This window comes from Neoarius graeffei, chromosome 1, assembly GCF_027579695.1.
Source record: "Neoarius graeffei isolate fNeoGra1 chromosome 1, fNeoGra1.pri, whole genome shotgun sequence".
Classification (NCBI taxonomy): Eukaryota; Metazoa; Chordata; class Actinopteri; order Siluriformes; family Ariidae; genus Neoarius; species Neoarius graeffei.
Window position 1 is genome coordinate 82,957,912 of NC_083569.1, and position 20,919 is coordinate 82,978,830.

General features: G+C 48.0%; 1 protein-coding gene across 7 annotated transcripts in view; it reads left to right on the top strand.

The window, feature by feature from the left end:
• The window catches only part of aadat (aminoadipate aminotransferase), a 64,465-nt gene extending 45,824 nt beyond the window's left edge, over positions 1-18,641 (top strand). Inside the window, exons 10-14 of one of the 7 annotated variants that reach the window (XM_060939816.1) lie at positions 6,661-6,722; positions 7,027-7,091; positions 13,849-13,955; positions 17,808-17,906; positions 18,251-18,641. In XM_060939816.1, coding sequence (XP_060795799.1) covers positions 6,661-6,722; positions 7,027-7,091; positions 13,849-13,955; positions 17,808-17,906; positions 18,251-18,292 — 375 coding nt within the window. In that variant the 3' untranslated portion in view covers positions 18,293-18,641. Of the gene's footprint in view, positions 1-6,660; positions 6,723-7,026; positions 7,109-7,515; positions 8,831-11,635; positions 12,102-12,164; positions 12,239-13,848; positions 13,956-17,807; positions 17,907-18,250 lie in introns of those variants that run through there. The other 6 variants (XR_009656494.1, XM_060940013.1, XM_060940094.1 and 3 more) reach the window with 6 other exon arrangements.
• Positions 18,642-20,919: the final 2,278 nt, after the last annotated feature.

Genomic DNA, 20,919 nt, shown 5'->3' on the forward strand with positions numbered 1-20,919 from the left:
ACCTTGAAGTTAAAGGGCTGGAGTGCCAGATACCAACAGGTGATCCACGCGTTGGCATCCTTCATGCAGTGGAGCCACTGCAGGGGCGCGTGGTCCAAACAGAGGGTGAAAGGGCATCCCAATAGGTAGTAGCGGAGGGGGAGGACCGCCCACTTGATAGCAAGGCACTCTTTCTCGATGGTGCTGTAGCGCCCCTCACACACCGACAGCTTTCTGCTGATATACAGCACTGGACGGTCCTCCCCCTCCACCTCCTGGGACAAAACAGCCCCCAGCCCTCTGTCTGACGCATCTGTCTGTAACATAAAGGGGAGAGAAAAGTCAGGGGAGTGTAACAGTGGCCCCCCACACAGTGCAGCCTTCACCTCAGAGAAAGCCCGCTGGCACTGCTCCGTCCACTGGACCAGATCTGGTGCCCCCTTTTTAGTGAGATCAGTCAGCGGGCTGGTGACATCCGAATAATTAGGTATAAACCTACGATAGTAGCCAGCCAGCCCCAGGAACTGTCTCACCCCCTTTTTGGTCTTGGGCCTCGGGCAGGCTGCAATCGCTGCTGTCTTGTTAATTTGGGGATGCACCTGCCCATTGCCCAAATGGAAGCCCAGATACCATACTTCCACCCGCCCAATCGCACACTTCTTCGGGTTGGCCGTGAGACCCGCTCGCCTCAGCGACCTAAGGACGGCCCTCAGGTGTTGCAGATGCTGCGGCCAGTCATTACTATAGATTATTATGTCATCTAAGTATGCAGCCACGTAGGTGGCATGGGGGCGGAGGACCCTGTCCATAAGCCACTGGAACGTAGCGGGCGCCCCAAACATCCCAAAAGGAAGTGTAACAAATTGGTGTAAGCCAAACAGTGTGGAAAAGGCCGTTTTTTCTCAGGATAGTGGAGTCAAGGGGATCTGCCAATAACCCTTTGTCAAATCCAGTGTTGAGTAAAAGTGAGCCATGCCTAGTCGATCCAGCAACTCATTAATATGAGGCATTGGGTACGCATTGAATTTAGACACCGCGTTGACTTTTCTATAGTCTACACAGAACCGGACTGACCCGTTGGCCTTGGGCACCAAGACTACCAGGCTGCTCCAGTCACTGTGGGACTCCTCGATGATGCCCATTTCGAGCATAGCCTCGAGTTCTTCCTGAACCACTTTTTTCTTGTGTTCAGGTAGCCTGTAAGGGCGGCTGCGCACTACCACCCCCGGGGGTGTCTCGATGTGGTGTTCTATGAGGTCGGTGCGGCCGGGCAGGGGCGAGAACACGTCCAAAAATTCGGTCTGCAACTGGGCAACCTCCGTGAGTTGGGTCGGGGAGAGGTGGTCTCCACAGGGGACTGAAGAGGTATGCGATGTCAATGTTCCCTTTTGAACCTCCGGCCCCAGCTCCGCCTTCTCCGGAACCACCGACACCAACACCACGGGGACCTCCTCATTCCAGAGTTTGAGCAGATTGAGGTGGTAAATCTGTAGCGCCCCACCCCTGTCCATCCGCCTCACCTCATAGTCGACGTCCCCGACTCACCGTGTGACCTCAAAGGGTCCTTGCCACTTGGCGATCAATTTGGAGCTCGATGTGGGCAACAGTACGAGTACTTTATCTCCCGGTGCGAACTCCCTAAGGCACGTACCCCTGTCGTACAGGCGGGTTTGCCGTTCTTGGGCCTGCCACATATTCTCCTGAGTTAGGTGTGTGTGTGTGGAGTTTTGCGCGCAGGTCAATAACGTATTGAATTTCATTTTTGCTCAGGGAAGGTCCCTCCTCCCAATTTTCTCGCAGTACATCTAGGATGCCGCACGGCTTATGCCCATATAATAATTCAAATGGAGAGAACCCCGTGGAGGCTTGTGGGACCTCTCACACTGCAAATAACAAGGGTTCGAGCCATTTATCCCAATTACATGCGTCCTCGCGAACAAATTTTTTAATTATGTTCTTGAGTGTGCGATTGAACCGCTCGACTAAACCGTCCGTTTGTGGGTGATAAATGCTGGTGCAGATCGGCTTAATTCCCAATAACCCATACAGTTTGCTCAGTGTGCGTGACATAAACGAGGTGCCTTGATAAGTCAGAATCTCTTTGGGGATTCCGACTCGGGAGATGACGCGGAAGAGCGCCTCCGCAATATTGCGTGCTGAGATATTGCGAAGAGGCACTGCTTCCGGGTATCGCGTTGCATCGTCCACCAGAACAAAAATAAAGCAGTACCCTCGTGTTGAACGATCTAATGGCCCGACGAGATCCATCCCAATTCTTTCGAACAGAATCTCGATTAATGGTAGAGGGTGCAAAGGCGCTTTTTGGAATGGCCGCTGGATTTACTAACTGGCATTCGCGGTATGCCGTACACCACCTACGGACATTGCCACGAATCCCTGGCCAATAGAACCGGGCCATTATTCGGGCTATTGTCTTATCCTGCCTTAAGTGTCCAGCCATGGGATTAAAGTGAGCCGCCTGGAATACTAATTCCCGGCGACTCTTTGGAATCAAAAGCTGTGTAATCGGCTCCTTAGTCTGAGTGTCCTGCGTCACTCGGTATAACCTATCCCTCATAATGGATAAATAGGGGAAGGATGGGGCGGTGTTTGGCTGGAGCGTTTGACCATCGATTACTCTCACTTGGTCAAACGTATGCCACAGAGTCACGTCCCGCGACTGTTCTAACGGGAAATCCGCAAGGGATTCCCCGAGAGAAGGAGGAGGAGCCTGCGGCTCCTCGCTCTGACGCGGTGATGACATAGACGGCTCTGTGACAGCTGCTCCCGCCAATGCCACACCGGGACCTCCCCCTGCTGAACTACGGCAGGACCCACTCTTCACTAAATGCCTCATTAACTCCCGTAATCCCGGCCAATCAGTCCCCAAAATTATCGAGTGGGTAAGGCAGGGATTAACTGCCGCCTTTACACTAAATTTTTCCCATTGAAAAAAAAATGTGGACCACCACTAAAGGGTAGTTGTGAACATCCCCGTGCACACACAACACCTTCACCAATTGTGCTCCCCCCAATGCCTCGTCTTGCACCAGGCTTTGGTGGATTGAGGTCTGATTACAGCCAGAGTCCACCAACTCCTGATATGTATCCCCTTGGACACTCACCGGTATGCGATACGCTCCGGCCCGATTGATGGTGGCTCCTGGCGCATCGGGGATCCAAACCACCGCGCCCACCTCCATTGCCAAGTACTGCTGCTAGAGGTGGCCCGTCTCCCCGCAGTGCCAGCAAACCGGCCCGGGTTTTCTCTCTGCACCGGCGCTCTGGGGCTCACTCACCTGAGGAGGGGAAGAGACAGACACAGAAGTGGGAAACGGGAGGGCACCGTGGGTGCAGTGGGCTGGCTGGGGTGGAGCCAGCCCCTGCCTCCGCGGTGGGGGAACGGGGCAAGGTCAAGACACAGAAGGGGAGGGGGGGAGAGAGAGAGAGGAGAGGAGATCTGCCATTCTGCTATCCAAACAGCCGCCAAATGGTCCTCCGCCAGCTCGATGGCCTAATCCAGCGATGCCGGGCGATGGCACTGGACCCACTCCGCAGTCCCTTCGGGTAGTCGGGCGATGAACTGTTCCAGTACCACCTGATCGACGATTCCCTCGGTGTCATGGTTGTCGGCCCTCAGCCACCGCCAGCAGGCATCCCGGAGTTGCTGGCCAAACACGAAAGGCCAGCCAACTTCCTCCAGGCACAGAGCACGGGAAGCGCTGTCGGTGTTGTTCGGGGGTGCGCCCCACACGCTGGAGGACGGGGAGGACGGCCTGGCAGAGGTCCGTGTAGACCAGCCGGCTGTCGGCGGGGAGCTGTAGCGCGGCCAGCTGCGCCTCGCCTGTTAGCAGGGGGAGGAGGTGCGCTGCGCGCTGTTCCAGCGGCCAGCCTGAGGCCTCTGCTGCCTGCTAAAAGAGCATGAGGAAGGCCTCGGGTCATTATGCGGGCCCATCTTCATTAGGGTGAGGTGGGAAGGGCCCATGGAGGTGGTGGACCCCGCCGACGCGAGGAGGTGCCAGAACGCCTGTCGATCTTTCTTTCTGCTGCGCCAGCACCAGGGCCTCTAACCTTTGCTCCTGCTCCTTCTGGAGGGCAACTAGTGCCTGGTGCTGGTTCTGCTGGGCCGTGGCAAGGGCGTGGACCAGGTCCGCGAAGGGGGAGGACTCCATGGGGTGGTTGTTGTTGTTGTTGTTGTTGTTCTCTGTGCTCGGTCCTGGGTTTCGGCACCACTGTTGCACTTCGTGGGGTGGGTGGAGTACAGAAGGATGGCAGGCCAGAACTGAGTTCTCAAAACTTTTATTTTTGCTTTTCAGCTTTGCAACCACATTCTCCCAGTCACCTGTGTGTGTGTGTGTGTGCGCGCGCGCACACACACACACACACACACACACACACACACACACACACACACACACAAGTCATCTGGTTGGGGAGAGAGCTCCTTTCCTTTACTCTCTCTCTCCTTATGTAGGGTGCAGTCACTGGGGAAGACACGTTAATAGACATCAGGTGCAGTGATTCTGCCACTTACCTTCCCTGACTCTGCCCTCCGGTCACAGACCGATGCTTGACCACGCCCCCGCTGCCACAGTAATATATCCAGATGCTTTGATGGTAGGTGAAGTCTGGTTCTGTCCATTTTGGGTACACAGGCTACTGTTACCTCATTGTTGACTTCTACAAATCTCTGGTACCTTTCACTAGGGTCTTACTCCACTTCAAGTATCTGGAAATGATTGCGTACCTCCATTGTATACCTCTGTTGTAGCTCTGGGTCTGTTACAAAGTTCTCCAGTCATACCTCACCCGATGGTTTGGTTTTGGTACTGTGAGGCTCAATCAGAACTTTCAAGAATTTACATGGTGGTCAAAACCAATTTTGTGGAAAGACTTTGTATGGTTCTGCATCCAGTACACTATACCTCCACTTCCATCTCACCAAGATGTAATCTAGCTGTCGTCTCGCCTTTGCGAATCTGTCCTGATATGTCCCTTGCTTCTTCTGGAATACAGTGTTGGCAGCATAATGCCCATACTCTGTCAACAGTTCTGGTAGATGCTTCTCATTGCGGTTGGTTTCAATATGGAATGTGAAAGGCACATCCTTGGGTCCCAGTCTTGCATTGAAATCACCTAATATTGTGAGAAAGTTATGGGCAGGTACTCTGGCAATCAATGCTCCAAGGTCCTCATAGAACCTTTCAGTATCCTCTGGCATGGATGTGTTCATGGGCAAGTATACAACAATAACTGTGGTTAAAAGATTGCCATCAAACTCCTCAACCAAAATCCTTTCAGTATGGGGAGTTACTCTGCAAAGAGCCTTCCTAGCTCTTAAGTCAAGTAGCAGTCCGACTCCACCTGTTGAAGCCTGTGCATCATTTCTCCAAGCCAAAGTTGTTATAATGTGCTGGCCCTCCACTCTAGTGAAAACCACTGTGTCATCATGGACTCTTCTATGCTCCTATATACCAAGAATCCTTATACCTACTGCCAAACAACAATGGGATAGTTCCCTGGCACTTCCATCTTCTCTCGCTGTTTTCATTGAAGGTGGCCATGATGAATGGCCTCTTACAGTGCAATAGTGCCTCAGATTGAGTACTTCTCTCAGATGGATCCCTCCCTGAGGAGTTTGAGGACCCAACATCATAATGCCGACCTCTAGTGGGTTGTCGACCAGCACTCTAGTGCTCACCCTTGCTCCTGTGGACTCCTGCCACTGGACGTATATGTTTTGCTTCAATGTCACGATCCATATTTGGGCCTTACTATGCTAGTGCCTGTGGCACCTGAGTATAGGGGTCGCTACTCCTCCAACACTGATAAATGGCTGGTGGGAGTGAGTAGGCCCCTCATGTGCCCTACACCACCACAGGAAACTCTCTTACTGTAGTGCCAAGCCTACCATCCAGGCTTCCTATTTACCCATAGGTGGGGGTTGGATTGGTGAGTGCCAGGCATATCCATATGCCAGTAGACCATGCACACTGTGCCTCTGCAGCTCCAACCTACTCCGAGATCTCTAACTGGACAACCTGGGACCATGAGGTACCCAGCTACCAAGGTGCACCTCTGGGAGGTTACATTAGAGTCTTGCCTATGGAAGGGCTATGTACCAGTAGGGGAGCCTGGAATACTCTGCTCCCTTTTCAGCCCAAGGGCCTATCTGGAGACTGGAGCTGAAAGTGAGAATAGGAGGCATACACTCTACTGCGACAGTACTAGACACATCACGCAGACCTGTGCACAACACACCATACATGCATCACACATGCCTGCATGAGAACCTCATACTGAAATGGTGTTTGTCAACTTGTAATTTGTACATATGAATCAGAGGACAACATATGGTTCTTGATCAGTTAATTAGTCCTGCAGTGGAGTATGATGTGAATTTGTGTGTAAGAGGAACCACAAAGCGCTGACCTAGATGCAGACTTTTGTACAAATTAGCTTTTACTTACGTCTTTTATATAATAATATATATAAATTTGAATAATGTAAAACATGTCAGATGCATATTACTCATTTTAATAGTCTGTTTAATCAGCGTTTGAGTAATTTCTTTCAGTTTTGTTTATATAAGATTTGTATATTTGGGTCACATAAGATCTCTCCTTTTCAATATTTTTCCTTTCCTCTTTTATCTCCTTTCTTCTCTGCACCTCCCTGCAGCTCATGGTGTTTCAGCTCCTGCATGTTTGGGGACAGGAAGGCTTCCTGAAGCACGTAGATGGGTGAGTGGAGAAGCAGCTGGACTGGTTTAACCCATATGATGATTTCGCCACACACTGTGAGGGAGTGGCTTTGGCCTGGTGGTTCTGTATGCAGGGTTGGGCAGCACTGTTCTCTAGTCAGCAGTTTACATTGTACATTCAGGGCCAAACGCTTCTCTAGACCATCTCTGTTTATTTGACTTTTAAGGTGTACACAATATAAGTGACTGACTGACTATACCATTAAGCTCTGTCATTTACTAGAAGGTCATAGGTAATGCTGATGTTGAAGATGTTGTGACATAACGGTCTTTGTATTTGTCAGTGTGGTGGAGTTTTACCGAGCCCAGAGGAATGCCATGCTCTCTTCAGCAGACAAGTGGCTCAAAGGTGCATTTCTGTCTCCTGTAAGAACATCTCAGCACTATACTAGTGCATCTCAAAAAAATTAGAATACCATGAAAAAGTTCCTTTTTTCATAATTTAATTCAAAAAGGTAAACTTTCATATATTCTATATTCATTACATGTAAAGTGAAATATTTAAAGCCTTTTTTGTTTTAATTTTGATGATTATGGCTTATAGCTCATGAAAATCAGAAATCCAGTATCTCAAATTATTAGAATATTCCCTAATATCAATCAAAAAAAGGATTTACAATACAGAAATGTCCAACTTCTGAAAAGTATATTTGTGGCAGCGGGGGCGTGGTCAAGCGCCGGTCTGTGACAGGAGGGCGGAGTTGGGGAAGGTAAGTGGCAGAATCGCTTCACCTGAGTGTCATTAACCTGTGTTTTGTGTGTGTTCTCCCCAGTAAACCGCCCTACTTAAGGAGGGAAAGGGAGAGCGGAAGGGAGCTTCTTCCCCGGCAGAGCCGACAGTGTGTGTGTGTGTGTGTGTGTGTGTCTCTGCCTACTTGGTTTAAAACATTGTTAGACTGAAAAGTTCGGCAATAAAGCCTTCTGAAAACCCTTGATCTCTGTCCTGCCGTCCTCTGTGCTCCACCCACACGCTATTCGCGCTACAGTGGTGCCGAAACCCGGGACAAGGTGGAGCATCAGTCCTGCAGCCCCATGGAATCCTCCCCGTTCGCAGACTTGGTCCACGCCCTCGCCACGGCTCAGCAGAGCCAGCACCAGGCACTCGTCACGCTCCGGAAGGAGCAGGAGCTCCGCTTCGAAGCCCTGGTGCTGGCTCAACAGGAAGATCGAGAGGCGTTCCGGCGTCTCCTCACGTCGGCGGGATCCACCAGCGCCCCGGCCGCGGGCCCGTCTCCCCTCACCTTAACTAAGATGGGCCTGCAGGACGACCCCGAGGCTTTCATCACGTTGTTCGAGCAGGTCGCAGAAGCCTCGGGGTGGCCGATGGAGCAGCGCGCGGCGCGCCTCCTCCCCCTCCTGACGGGAGAGGCGCAGCTGGCCGCACTACAGCTCCCCGCCGATCGCCGGCTGGCCTACGCCGACCTTCGCCGGGCTGTCCTCCAGCGCGTGGGGCGCACGCCGGAGCAGCAGCGCCAGCGCTTCCGCGCGCTGCGGATGGAGGAAGTCGGCAGCCTGTTCGCGTTCGGCCAGCAGCTCCGGGACGCCTGCTGGCGGTGGCTGAGGGCCGAAGATCGCGACACCGAGGGAATCATCGACCAGGTGGCGCTGGAACAGTTCACCGCCCGCTTACCAGCCGGAACCGCGGAGTGGGTCCAGTGCCACCGCCCGGCGTCGCTGGATCAGGCCGTGGGACTGGCGGAGGATCATCTGGCGGCTGTTCCGGCAGCAGGACAACCACCGACATCGTCTTCTCTCTCCTCTCCTCTCTCTCTTTCTCTCCCCCCTCCTCCCGTGTCTCGTCCTCGCCCCATTCCCCCACCACGGAGGCGGGGGCCGGCTCCACCCCAGCCGGCCCGCCGCACCTGTGGTGCCCTCCCGTTTCTCCCTTCTGTGTCTGTCTCTCCCCCCCCTCAGGTGAGTGAGCCTCAGAACACAGCTGCAGAGGGAAGGCCTGGGCCGGTTTGCCGGCGCTGCGGGGAACCGGGCCACCTGCAGCAACAGTGTGCAGCGATGGAGGTGGGGGCGGTGGTGCGGATCCCCGACGCGCCAGAGGCTGCCCTCGATCGGGCCGGAACGTATCGCATACCGGTAAGTGTACAAGGGGCTACATATCAGGCGTTGGTGGATTCAGGTTGCAATCAGACCTCAATCCGCCAAAGCCTGGTGCAAGACGAGGCATTGGGGGGAGCACAAGGGGTGAAGGTGTTGTGTGTGCACGGGGATATTCACAGCTACCCGTTGATGTCGGTCCACATATATTTCAGAGGGGCAAAATCAATAGTGAAGGCGGCGGTTAATCCTCGCCTTACCCACTCTTTGATCTTGGGGACTGATTGGCCGGGATTTCGGGGTTTGATGGCACGCCTAGTAAAGAGTGGGTCCTGCCGGTTGATAGGGGAGGGTCCCGGTGTCGCTTTGGCTGGAGCGGCGGTCGCAGAGCCGTCTACGTCATCTCCGCGACAGAGTGAGGAGCCCCCGGCCCCTCCTCTTTCTATTGGGGAATCCCTCGCGGATTTCCCACTGGAACAATCGTGAGACGAGACTCTGCGACACGCGTTTGACCAAGTGAGAGTAATCGATGGTCAAACGCTCCCGCCGAACGCCACCCCGCCCTTCCCCTATTTTTCCATTTTGAAGGATGGGTTATACTGAGTGACGCAGGACACTCAGACGAAAGAGCGGGTCACCCAGTTGTTAATTCCAAAGAGCCGCCGGGAATTGGTATTCCAGGCGGCTCACTTTAATCCCATGGCTGGACACCTCGGGCAGGATAAGACACTCGCCCGGATAATGGCCCGATTCTATTGGCCGGGGATTCGCGGCGACGTCCGTAAGTGGTGTACGGCGTGCCGCGAATGCCAGTTAGTAAATCCAGCGGCCATTCCAAGAGCGCCCTTGCGCCCCCTACCATTAATTGAGACCCCGTTCGAAAGAATTGGGATGGATCTCGTCGGGCCATTAGACCGGTCAACACGTGGGTACCGCTTTATATTGGTTCTGGTGGACTATGCAACGCGATACCCGGAAGCGGTGCCTCTTCGCAATATCTCAGCACGCAGTATTGCAGAGGCCCTCTTCCACGTCATCTCCCGGGTTGGAATCCCGAAAGAGATTCTGACTGACCAGGGCACCTCGTTTATGTCACGAACACTGAGCGAACTGTATGGGCTACTGGGTATTAAGCCGATCCGCACCAGCGTTTATCACCCACAGACGGACGGTTTAGTTGAACGGTTCAATCGCACCCTCAAGAATATTATCAAAAAATTCGTAAGTGAGGACGCACGTAACTGGGATAAGTGGCTCGAACCCTTGCTGTTTGCAGTGCGAGAGGTCCCCCAAGCCTCCACGGGGTTCTCCCCATTTGAATTATTATATGGGCGTAAGCCGCACGGCATCTTAGATGTACTGCGGGAAAATTGGGAGGAGGGACCTTCACAGAGCAAAAACGAAATCCAGTACGTTATGGATCTGCGCGCAAAACTCCACACGCTCACCCACCTAACTCAGGAGAATTTGCGCCAGGCCCAGGAACGGCAAACCCGCCTGTACAACAAGGGCACGCGCCTTAGAGAGTTCACTCCGGGAGATAAAGTACTCGTCCTGTTGCCCACGTCGAGCTCCAAATTAATCGCCAAGTGGCAAGGACCCTTTGAGGTCACACGGCGAGTCGGGGACGTCGACTATGAGGTTAGGCGAACGGACAGGGAGGGGGCGCTACAGATCTACCACCTCAGTCTGTTAAAACTCTGGAAAGAGGAGGTCCCCGTGGCGTTGGTGTCGGTAGTTCCGGAGAAGGCGGAGCTGGGGCCGGAGGTCCAAAAAGGGACATTGGCATCTCGTACCTCTCCGGTCCCCTGTGGAGACCACCTCTCCCCAACCCAACTCACGGAGGTCGCCCAGTTGCAGACCAAGTTTTCGGATGTATTCTCGCCCCTGCCCGGTCGCACTAACCTCATAGAACACCACATAGAGACGCCCCCGGGGGTGGTAGTGCGCAGCCGTCCTTATAGATTACCCGAACACAAAAAAAAGGTAGTTCGGGAAGAACTTCAGGCCATGCTCGAAATGGGCATCGTCGAGGAGTCCCACAGTGACTGGAGCAGCCCGGTGGTCTTAGTTCCTAAGGCCGACGGCTCAGTCCGGTTCTGTGTGGACTATAGAAAAGTCAACGCGGTGTCTAAATTCGACGCGTACCTGATGCCTCGTATTGATGAGCTGCTCGATCGACTAGGCACGGCTCGCTTTTACTCGACACTGGATTTGACGAAGGGATATTGGCAGATCCCCTTGACTCCATTATCCCGGGAGAAAACGGCCTTTTCCACACCGTTCGGCTTACACCAGTTCGTCACACTTCCGTTTGGGCTGTTTGGGGCGCCCGCTACGTTTCAGCGGCTGATGGACCGGGTCCTCCGGCCCCACGCCACCTACGCGGCCGCTTACCTAGACGACATCATTATTTATAGTAATGACTGGCAGCGGCACCTGCAACACCTGAGGGCCGTCCTTAGGTCGCTGAGGCGGGCGGGGCTCACTGCCAACCCGAAGAAGTGTGCGATTGGGCGGGTGGAAGTACGGTATCTGGGCTTCCACTTGGGTAACGGGCAGGTGCGTCCCCAAATTAATAAGACAGCAGCGATTGCGGCCTGCCCGAGACCCAAGACCAAAAAGGGGGTGAGGCAGTTCCTGGGGCTGGCTGGCTATTATCGTAGGTTTATACCTAATTATTCGGACGTCACCAGCCCGCTGACTGACCTCACTAAAAAGGGGGCGCCAGATCCGGTCCAGTGGAGGGAGCAGTGCCAGCGGTCTTTCTCTGAGGTAAAGGCTGCACTGTGTGGGGGGCCACTTTTGCACTCCCCTGACTTCTCTCTCCCTTTTTTGTTACAGACGGATGCGTCGGACAGAGGGCTGGGGGCCGTTTTGTCCCAGCAGGTGGGGGGAGAGGACCGCCCAGTGTTATACATCAGCCGGAAGCTGTCAGTGCGTGAGGGGTGCTACAGCACTATCGAGAAAGAGTGCCTGGCCATCAAGTGGGCGGTCCTCGCCCTCCGTTACTACCTGCTGGGGCGCTCTTTCACCCTCTGTTCGGACCACGCGCCCCTCCAGTGGCTCCACTGCATGAAGGATGCCAACGCGCGGATCACCCGTTGGTATCTGGCGCTCCAACCTTTCAACTTCAAGGTGGTCCACAGGCCGGGGGCGCAGATGGTCGTGGCGGACTTCTTCTCCCGTCAAGGGGGGGGAGTTGGCTGCGGGCCGGACGGGCGCCCGGCCTGAGTCGGGCGGTGGGGGTATGTGGCAGCGGGGGCGTGATCAAGCGCCGGTCTGTGACAGGAGGGCGGAGTTGGGGAAGGTAAGTGGCAGAATCGCTTCACCTGAGTGTCATTAACCTGTGTTTTGTGTGTGTTCTCCCCAGTAAACCGCCCTACTTAAGGAGGGAAAGGGAGAGCGGAAGGGAGCTTCTTCCCCGGCAGAGCCGACAGTGTGTGTGTGTGTGTGTCTCTCTGCCTACTTGGTTTAAAACATTGTTAGACTGAAAAGTTCGGCAATAAAGCCTTCTGAAAACCCTTGATCTCTGTCCTGCCATCCTCTGTGCTCCACCCACACGCTATTTGCGCTACAATATTCATTTATACACTCAATACTTGGTTGGGGCTCCTTTACCATGAATTACTGTATCAATGCGGTGTGGCATGGAGGTGATCAGTCTGTGGCACTGCTGAGGTGTTATTGAAGCCCAGGTTGCTTTGATAGTGGCCTTCAGCGTATCTGTATTTTTGGGTCAGGTGTTTCTCATCATCCTCTTGAAGATGAGGTCAGGTTCAGGTCAGGCAAGTTGGCTGGCCAATCAAACACAGTAATATCATGGTCAGCAAACCATTTGGTAGTAGTTTTGGCACTGTGGGTAGGTGCTAAGTCCTGCTGGAAAAGGAAATCAGCATCTCCAAAAAGCTCGTCAGCAGATGGAAGCATGAAGTGCTCTAAAATCTCCTGGTAGATGGCTGTGTTGACTTTGGACTTGATAAAATACAGTGGACCAACACCAGCAGATGACATGGCACCCCAAATCATCACAGACTGTGGAAACTTCACACTGGGCTTCAAACACCTTGGATTCTGTGCCTCTCCACTCTTCCTCCAGACTCTAGAACCGTGATTTCCAAATTAAATGCAAAATGTACTTTCATCTGAAAAGAGGACTTTGGACCACTGAGCAACAGTCCATTTCTTTCTCTCCTTAGCCCAGATAAGACACTTCTGACATTGTCTCTGGCTCAGGAGTAGCTTGATATTAGGAATGTGAAAGTTGTATCCCCTTTCTTGAAGATGTCTGTTCGTGATGGGTCTTGATACACTGACACCAGCCTCAGTCCACTCCTTGTGAAGCTCTCCCAAGTTCTTGAATCAACTTTTCTTGACAATCCTCTCAAGACTGCGGCCATCCCTGTTGCTTGTGCACCTTTTCCAGCCACCCTTTTCAGCAATGACCTTTTGTGGCTTACCCTCCTTGTGGAGGGCATCAGTGATCATCTTCTGGACAACAGTCAAGTCAGCAGTCTTCCCCATGATTGTGGTTGTGTGTGCTGAACTAGACCAAGAGATACACTGTGTTCATACTGTTTTACTCAAACTCGAAATGAAACATTCTAATATTTTGAGATGGTTTTTTTTTTGTTTTTGTACTGTATGCCATACTGATTAAAATTAAAATAGAAAAATTCTTGAAACATTTTAGTTTGTGTAATGAGTCTATAATATATAACATTTTCACTTTCTTAAATAACTGATGGAAAATATTGAACTTTATCACAATATTCTAATTTTTTGAGATGCACTAGTATTTCTGACTCAAGATGAACACAAACTAACATAGTTTTGGTAAATAAATCATGCAGCAGTTGTTTTGTTTTTTATGCATCAATTTGTGTGGTATTTATTAGGATTTATTGGTATATTAGCCATTTATTAGTATTTACATTTTGTAAGGGTTTAGTTTTTAGACTGCTGGCTTTACTGGTTTATAATGAATTGAAAGAAAAAAATTCTAAAGCCATAACTCTCACTCTCTGTCTGTCTGTCTGTCTGTGTATTTTCTACAGATGTCGCAGAGTGGCATGCACCAGCAGCTGGCATGTTCCTGTGGATTAAACTAAAGGGCATTAAAGACACACAGACACTCATAATGGAAAAAGCACTGGAGAAAGAGGTGTGCACGCGCACACACACACACACACACACACACACACACACACACTGTTTGGTCCATGTAGAAAGCAGCACACAGTATAATGCGCTGTTCTGTCCTTCAGCAGACTCAGAGCTGCTGTTTTCTTCATTTCCACATCATCTACAATGACAGTCTTTCAGCTCATCTGAGTCACTAAATGTTGTGTATTTGATTAAACTTGAAAACATATTGCCACAATCAAATGAATAGATAGTTTTCACATGACGTCACAGAGTCGGGGATTCCCTGGTGGCGGCCATCTTGCGGGGCTAGCTTACCGTACGGGTCACTGAGCACACATTGTAAGGCGCGAGTTACATTCATTTATATATTATTTACATTTATAGTTACATTACTACTATTTAAAGCTAGCAATGGTGCACACCTGTTGTATTCACGGCTGTCGTAATAGGTCAAATGATGAAGTCAAGCGGAGTTTTTATGTAATTCCCACTGTACGGGAGCACGAAGGCGAGCAGACAAAGAAACTCAGCATACAAAGGAGGAATATATGGCTTGCGAGAATCAACTGCAAGGATTTTCAGCCTTCCAAACACAGCAGAGTCTGCTCCGAACATTTTATAAGTGGTAAGTTGTTTAAATAAACAATCAATTGTGTTTAAGTTTGTTTTTGGAAACCAAAACATCGTGTAAACAATCTCTGGAGAATGCCTAACTGGAACCGCTGAGTGTACGTTTACATTGTACACTGACATGGTACTGTAATACCACTAATGGATGTAAAATTTGTCTTAAATCAACTCGATATTATACACACACACATATTTATATGCAGTGTTGAGAGCTCTAAAATTCCAATGTTTACATACCTTGGCTGTAATTAGGACACGGCTCTCACTGGTTTTTATATGGCGGACTTCGCGGACCCAGCCACAGACAAAATAATTGTATGACTCCAGCGACTTGTATGCTTTGAGGTCGTCAAGTGTGTAGGCGCTTTTAGTATTTACGAAATAGTTCACAATATCAGGGTACGATATGGATGGCAGCCCTGCATAGTCACTGGAAAATGCTTCTTTGTCCACTTCGTAGGGGTCAATTCCCCCAATCAAGGCCAGTTTGGCTGCATACCGTTGTCGTGAGATGCCGTCCAATGTATCCATATACTTCCGTTTGCTTGATTTTGCTGACATTGTTCTTTATTTTAGAAAACTGAATATATAACTTAATAAATTCGTCCGAGATAACGTAGCCGGTAGTGGCGATGGTCCGTTTTGTTTGCCCCCCAAGATGGCGGCTGGGGGGCGTTCCCCGGGATGCCGTGACGTCAGTGAAAACTATCTATTGGATTGCCATGTCATTTGGAAATTGTTTCTTGATACAGATATATTTGCAATTGTGTTTATCATGTGTTTACGACCAGGTTTTACTTGGAGTCTTTTTTTAATGCGTGTGGAAAATATAATCTTTAGATTCAGTGTGTGAGTTAATTTCCTGTAGAAATGAAATGTACAGTGGTGCTTGAAAGTTTGTGAACCCTTTAGAATTTTCTATATTTCTGCATACATATGACCTAAAAGAAGAAGAAGAAACCTTTATTTGTCACATGCACAGTGAAATTCATCCTCTGCATTTAACCCATCTGAAGCAGTGAACACACGCGCACAAACTCAGAGCAGTGGGCAGCCACACCAGAGCACCCGGGGAGCAGTCAGGGGTCAGGTACCTTGCTCAAGGGCACCTCAGCCCAAGGCCACCCCACGTAAAAGAACCCAATTAAACAAATGAGACATATTATACTTGGTCATTTATTTATTGAGGAAAATGATCCAATATTACATATCTGTGAGTGGAAAAAGTATGTGAACCTTTGCTTTCAGTATCTGGTGTGACCCCCTTGTGCAGCAATAACTGCAACTAAACATTTCCGGTAACTGTTGATCAGTCCTGCACACTGGCTTGGAGGAATTTTAGCCCATTCCTCCGTACAGAACAGCTTCAACTCTGGGATGTTGGTGGGTTTCCTCACATGAACTGCTCACTTCAGGTTCTTCCACAACATTTTGATTGGATTAAGGTCAGGACGTTGACTTGGCCATTCCAAACCATTAATTTATTCTTCTTTAACCATTCTTTGGTAGAACGACTTCTGTGCTTAGGGTTGTCTTGCTGCATGACCCACCTTCTCTTGAGATTCAGTTCATGGACAGATGTCCTGACATTTTCCTTTAGAATTCGCTGGTATAATTCAGAATTCATTGTTCCATCAATGATGGCAAGCCGTCCTGGCCCAGATGCAGCAAAACAGGCCCAAACCATGATACTACCACCACCATGTTTCACAGATGGGATAAGGTTCTTATGCTGGAATGCAGTGTTTTCCTTTCTCCAAATGGAACGCTTCTCATTTAAACCAAAAAGTTCTATTTTGGTCTCATCCATCCACAAAACATTTTTCCAATAGCCTTCTGGCTTGTCCATGTGATCTTTAACAAACTGCAAATGAGCAGCAATGTTCTTTTTGGAGAGCAGTGGCTTTCTCCTTGCAACCTTGCTATGCACACCATTGTTGTTCAGTGTTCTCCTGATGGTGGACTCTCTCTAAACATTTCAGTTTTCCATATAATTAATGTGTTTTGGGAAGGGTTAGCTACCCCCTTTAAGAGAGATATAAACTGCTTCATGTTTATTGAATTAAACCTACACTGCCCGACCAAAAATATATATATATATTTTTTAAATTGCCATTTGGATTTAAATAAGCAAATACATTTGACTGGATGATTGTTGCAGTAATGAATGTGTTTCATCTGGCAACGATTCTTTTAACCCTAACTGATGCAGTGAGTAGCTTCCCATTTCTTAAACAAACATGTTGGAAGACGTTTCCTGTGCTCATGGAAAAGATGTTACTGTGTTTCAGAAGCTCAAATTATTGCCCTGCATCAAGCAAAGAAAACAACTAAAGAAATTGATGAAATGACTGGAATTGGGTTAAGAACTGCCTCATGCATTATTAAAACCTGGAAGCATACTGGTTAACCATCAAAAAAATGTGGTTGGAAAAAGATCCTGATTGACCATGATCAGAGATCAGTTAAATGCTTGGTGGAGTCGAATCATAATTTAAAAAAAAAAAAATTGACACTCAAACTTATGGCTATGTTTAATTGTGAAATTAAGAGCATTTCCACACACACACACAATGTGAAGAGAACATGCAGGATTGGGACTAAACAGCTGTGTGGCCAAAAGAAAACCACTTGATCATTTTCCTCAATAAATAAATGACCAAGAATAATATTTTTGTCTCATTTGTTTAACTGGGTTCTCTTTATCTACTTTTAGGACTTGTGTGAAAACCTGATGACGTTTTAGGTCATATTTATGCAGAAATATAGAAAATTCTAAAGGGTTCACAAACTTTCAAGCACCACTGTACATCAGTGCAACTGCAAAACCATAATACAAGAATTACAAACCTGTCATCGCTTTTGTAAATCTGTCACAGATTTTGTGTTACATTTTTTATAGTCATAGTTATATGGTCAGTTTGTACTTCATGTTTAAGGTTTTACAGATTTCCTTTTTACCTGCATAGTTTAGAGAGTTTTAGAGCTTTTTATTTTAGTCCTGCCCCCTCAGTTCTCAACAGCAAATCACAGGGATTGAGCTCCACACCATGACACTTGTTTCAGTTAAGCCCTCCAGTTTGAAATTGTGCAGCTGGACATCATTGTATTTACATTAGGATTACTAATGAGTGGAAAATAATTCCTCGTAGGAGTGTGTAGTTTGCTGTAAAACAGAACATTTGTGTTTTTATAATTTCCAACCATTTCAAACAGTAATTTTTTTTTTTTTCTTGAGGTGCTGCTCGTGCCTGGAAGAGGGTTTAATATTCACAGCTCCGAGTCATCTTATGTGAGAGCGGCCTTCTCTCTATCCACACCCAAGCAGATCGATGAGGTGAAATGCAACATCTCACACACACACTTATGCAGAGTACACAGATATTTCATCTGTCTTTCTCTCTCACACACAACCCCTGACCTGTTTTGTATGAAGTAATGCACTCGGTTTCCTTTGCATCTTCCATCTCAGTATTGGGATGCCAATAATTATGATGTATATGTATTGGAGCAAATTTTACCTAAGAATTTGTCTTTTGAATACTGCATACTTTATTCAAATTAGATATCTTTTGTATGTTAATTATAAGATCCTTTCCCCCTAATTTTATGGGTGTGCCAATAATTTTGGAAAGTGGCATGATGGCAACTTTAACCTTCAATTGCACGTTCTTTCAACAGGGTTTCAAGAGGCTTTCAGCACTTATCAAGGAGGCTTTGTGAAAAATGTATTTCCTAATTAAGATCAATCCCCCCACACACATTTCTAACTACTTTGTCCTACCTTTATTATTTTAAATTAAAACTGATCATTTTATTTGTAAAAGTTACTTGAAATGCAGTTAAAATGAGACCAGAGAAATTTGAACAAACCCAGGAGTACTGAGTTATAATTATAATAAAACTGACTCAATTGAATGAGTCAGTTTTATTTATTTAATTGAGTCATTTTAGCTTTGCAAATGATTCTAATAGAAATTGTAAATGAATCACATGATGATATATTTAGATGTGAATGATGTTTACATAGAAATGTTGTAAGACATGTTCAGATGCTCAGTGGTACAATAAATTTGCCTTCTTTAAAATACTTCATTTTCATCTCATGGCTGCTCCTAAATAAGAAAGACTCAACGACATTTACTATGAAAGCTTTAATTCCACTTAATGCTGATTTTTGTTCAGATTAATTTTTCATGTGTTTTAAATCTGACACAGGTCACACTAACCCTAAACTGACCCAGATTGAACAGAATAGCGCTCCTCCCAAAATTTATTCTCACCTGTCTGAAATGTGGAGTTGGACAGAAGTAAAGAAACAAAAAATCACCTGAATTGTGATTTTCCTGTTCACACTGAGGTCATATTTCCACATACAGTATGAGATCTGTACCAGAGTGAAGTACCACATATGAATGTGAATATTACATACTGGAGAACAGTGCAGTAAGACCTGGGTCTGTCTTTTCTGGTAGGGTTAAGTTTTTTCTGATCACATGAGGTTCCAAGGAGGACCATGGCCAAATGGTTAGAGAAACAGCTTTGGGATCAAAAGGTTGCTGGTTTGATTCCCTGAACCAGCAGGACTGGCTCAAGTGCCTTTGAGTAAGGCACCTAATTCCCAATTGCTCTAGCAAGTGTGGTGGTGTACTTTGTGTCTGATTAGCCAAGGAAGAACTGATTTATGCAATTATTGGTTTGGACAAGAACCCGGCCATAACGAACTAACTAATGAGTTTCCAGCCTTGCATGCTACCTCCTCCATAAATGTTATTTCCATGTGGTAAACAACTTTTATCCCTTGGATAGGATGTAACATGGATGTCCCATATATTGGAGAGCAACACCCAATACACATTAAAGAACATGCTGCACTTTTTGTAAAGAGTAGGGTGTAAACCTGATGTAGTGTTTTATACTGGCTTATTTTCTTCAAAATACTTCTTCATAATTGTGCAGTTATACATTTTGGTTTAATAATTCTGAGCAGCAGTGGACCAATTTGATTGGCCTGTTTGGGAGCATAGATACCTGAATTGGCTATTGTTTGAAATTGCACAATATATAATCTGTGGTTGGTAGAAGAGAGCAACTGGACTTGCTTGAAGATTCTTGAAAACATTTCACCTCTCATCCGAAAGGCTTCCTCAGTTCTGTCTGACTAATAGGGAGTATCAGGTATTTATCCTCTCATGGATCATCATAGAATCAGAATTCTGATGGCTGCATTGTAGGTGGCCGATAAAAGACGTCCCAGACACCCACCTCTGTTCAGTGATGGCTGTTCCAGGTTGACAAAAATGAACGATCCTCTCTGGCTAAGATGTCTGCCAGTTTTCTGGAAGTCCTCTCATACTCCCGCACCAGCTTTTTGTCAACCTGGAACAGCCATCACTGAACAGAGGTGGGTGTCTGGGACGTCTTTTATCGGCCACCTACAATGCAGCCATCAGAATTCTGATTCTGATTCTATGATGATCCATGAGAGGATAAATACCTGATACTCCCTATTAGTCAGATGGGTTAAATGCAGAGGATGAATTTCACTGTGCTTGAAGTGTGCATGTGATGAATAAAGGTTTCTTCTTTCTTCTTCTTTGAAGACTCTCCCATGGTGGAAAACTAAATGTCTTGTTCCAGAAAACCTCACCACGTCAATTAGATGTTTTTCTTTTGTTAGACCGCAACACGTTTTGGAATCCATTTATTATTAGATTATACAGAGGTGTATATATATATATATAGGTCTTGTTGCAGTTATTAGACCAAGTGCACTAATATAAATCTATTATTTGATTTACAACTGCAACTAGTGTATATTAATCAACACCTTTCTGATCAATTGGTTTTGAGAATTCAACAGTGCCGAGACAAAAGATACCAATAAAAACTGGGCTGAATTCTGTCACAAACCAAGATAACATTACATCACAGGCATTTAGCAGATGCTTTTATCCAGAGGGACATACAATGAGCGCACACGCACACCCAGCGCCTGGGGAGCTGTTGGAGGGTTAGTTGCCTTGCTCAAGGGCGGTTCCGCCATGGATTTTCCTGCCAGTCCACACTGTCAAAAATATGGACACAGGAGGAGTCAAATTTTGTCCCCCAAGGTACAGTCTACACTAATGTACCCTCTAGGGATCATTAATAGACCTCAAGGTAACTATGTCTACTTTTGTAGGGTCAAAAAGGTACATATATGTTCCCAAGAAGTATATAAAGGATATAAATAAGTACTTTAGAGGGTACTGCCCCAGTACCTCTAAAGGTACAATAATGTACTTTATTTTCTGAGAGACTCAAACCAGCAACCTTTCACCCAGTATGGGCTAGGCGGGGTACACCCT